Source organism: Phyllostomus discolor, chromosome 2 (assembly GCF_004126475.2).
Source record: "Phyllostomus discolor isolate MPI-MPIP mPhyDis1 chromosome 2, mPhyDis1.pri.v3, whole genome shotgun sequence".
Lineage (NCBI taxonomy): Eukaryota > Metazoa > Chordata > Mammalia > Chiroptera > Phyllostomidae > Phyllostomus > Phyllostomus discolor.
The window spans coordinates 11,095,655-11,097,438 of record NC_040904.2 but is presented as its reverse complement, the minus strand read 5'-3'; the positions used below and the strand labels follow the sequence as shown (position 1 = coordinate 11,097,438).

At 40.5% G+C, this 1,784-nt stretch overlaps 1 protein-coding gene across 1 annotated transcript; it reads left to right on the top strand.

The window, feature by feature from the left end:
* Positions 1 to 406: 406 nt before the first annotated feature.
* LOC114490725 (vomeronasal type-1 receptor 3-like) lies at positions 407 to 1,471 on the top strand. The gene has a single exon (XM_028504771.2). The coding sequence runs from the start codon at positions 443 to 445 to the stop codon at positions 1,469 to 1,471; it is 1,029 nt and encodes a 342-aa protein (XP_028360572.2). The 5' UTR covers positions 407 to 442.
* The last annotated feature ends 313 nt before the right edge of the window (positions 1,472 to 1,784 follow it).

Sequence of the window (1,784 nt, the reverse complement as noted above, 5' to 3'; positions counted from 1 at the left end):
TAATTGAACACCAGCCTGCAAACTAAAGGGTCACCAGTTCTATCTTACTGAGGGAACATGCCTGGGTTCCAGGCCACGTCCCCAACAAGGGGTGCATGAGAGTCAACCACACACTGATGTTTCTGTCCCTCTCTTTCTCCTTCCCTTCCCCTCTCTAAACTAAATTAATAAAATCTTTTTTAAAAATCTACTATATTTTGGGATAAATTCTCTCGGAAACCCTAATTCATTTTGCATACCTGAATTTGAAATTATGTTTCTGACAAATAACTTCCTTCCCCTCAGGGCTTGTTATTACATCCCCTTTACATTTATATGTCCCTGAAACTTGAAACTACTTCTCAGTCTTCATTGTTTTTATGTTTACATTCATAGTCAAATGATTTGTCTGCAGCACGTGCTGTTCTTGGCTGGAAGATCTAAGAGAGACAGACACTCAGTGATGTCCAGAGACACCCTGTTTGGGATCCTCTTCGCCATTCAGACTGGTACTGGTTTCCTGGGGAACTCCTTGCTGTTTGCTTTATACATGCACACCTTCTTCTCTCTGCCCCACAAGAAGAAGCCTGCTGATGGGATCCTTGCCCACTTAACTTTGGCTAATGCCCTGACCCTCCTATTCAGAGGGGTTCCAAATGTAATTAGTTCCTTTGGAATGAGGCCTGAGCTAGGTGACACTGGATGTAAAGTAGTTCTCTACACTCAGAGAGTTACCCGGAGTATTTCTCTGTACACGACCTCCCTCCAGAGCATGTTCCAGGTGGTGACCATTGCTATAAGCAGTCGTAAATGGGCCTGCCTCAAGAACAACATCTCTACACTCATTCAACCCTCCATATTTTCCTGCTGGGTCATCAGCATGGTCATCTATTCTGAGATTATCTTAAGAGTTGTGGCCAACAGGAATACCACTGATGTTACATCTGGGTATTATAGTCCTTTTTGCAAGGTCACTACATATGATCACCAGGTGGCCATGACATTTCTCAGTACAGTGCTCATTCAGGATGTGTTCTTTCTCTCCCTAATGGCGTGCAGTAGCGTCTACATGGTGACCGTCCTTTCCAGACACCACAGAGTAGCTCGGCTCATCCGCAGTAGTGTCCACTCCTCACGAAGCTCTCCTGAGCACCGAGCCACCCACGTCATCCTCATGCTGGTTTGCTGTTTCATTTTCTTTTACTGGACCAACAGCTTTCTTACTGTTTATCCACGGTTTGGAAATAAGAGTAATTGGCAACTGGAGAACATTAATAACTTTATTTCTTCATGTTACCCGACCATCTGTCCTTTTGTGCTGATGAAAAATGAGAACAGGATTTCCAGAATGTATTTCATCAATAGTAGGAGAACTTTCTTTCATCAAAGTAAATTAAATGATCCTATGAACACTCCTCAGCATTTTTCTTCACAAGTGTCATTTATGTGTCCAGAGCTATATGGTTATCAATGGCCTGAGGGATATGTTTAGTCCCCATTGTGCTGGGTGAACAGGAAGTAAAATCAGTGCATTGTCCATTTATGAAACTTTTTAGACATTACATGTAATGTTTAGTGTTTAGAATAACATTGGTATATGTGATTTAAGCTTTAAAATAATAACTTATGTAATGTATGGTGTTTTGTAATATTGGAAACATTATAAAATCATAAAATTATAAAAATTGATAACCCAACCAAAGGGCAGTGTTTTCTTTTGAGTGTAAGTTCATTATAACCCCAAGTTAGGTGATGAAATATATGTGTGTATTAATTTGTCTCTACACTTTAGTATGTCAGAAATA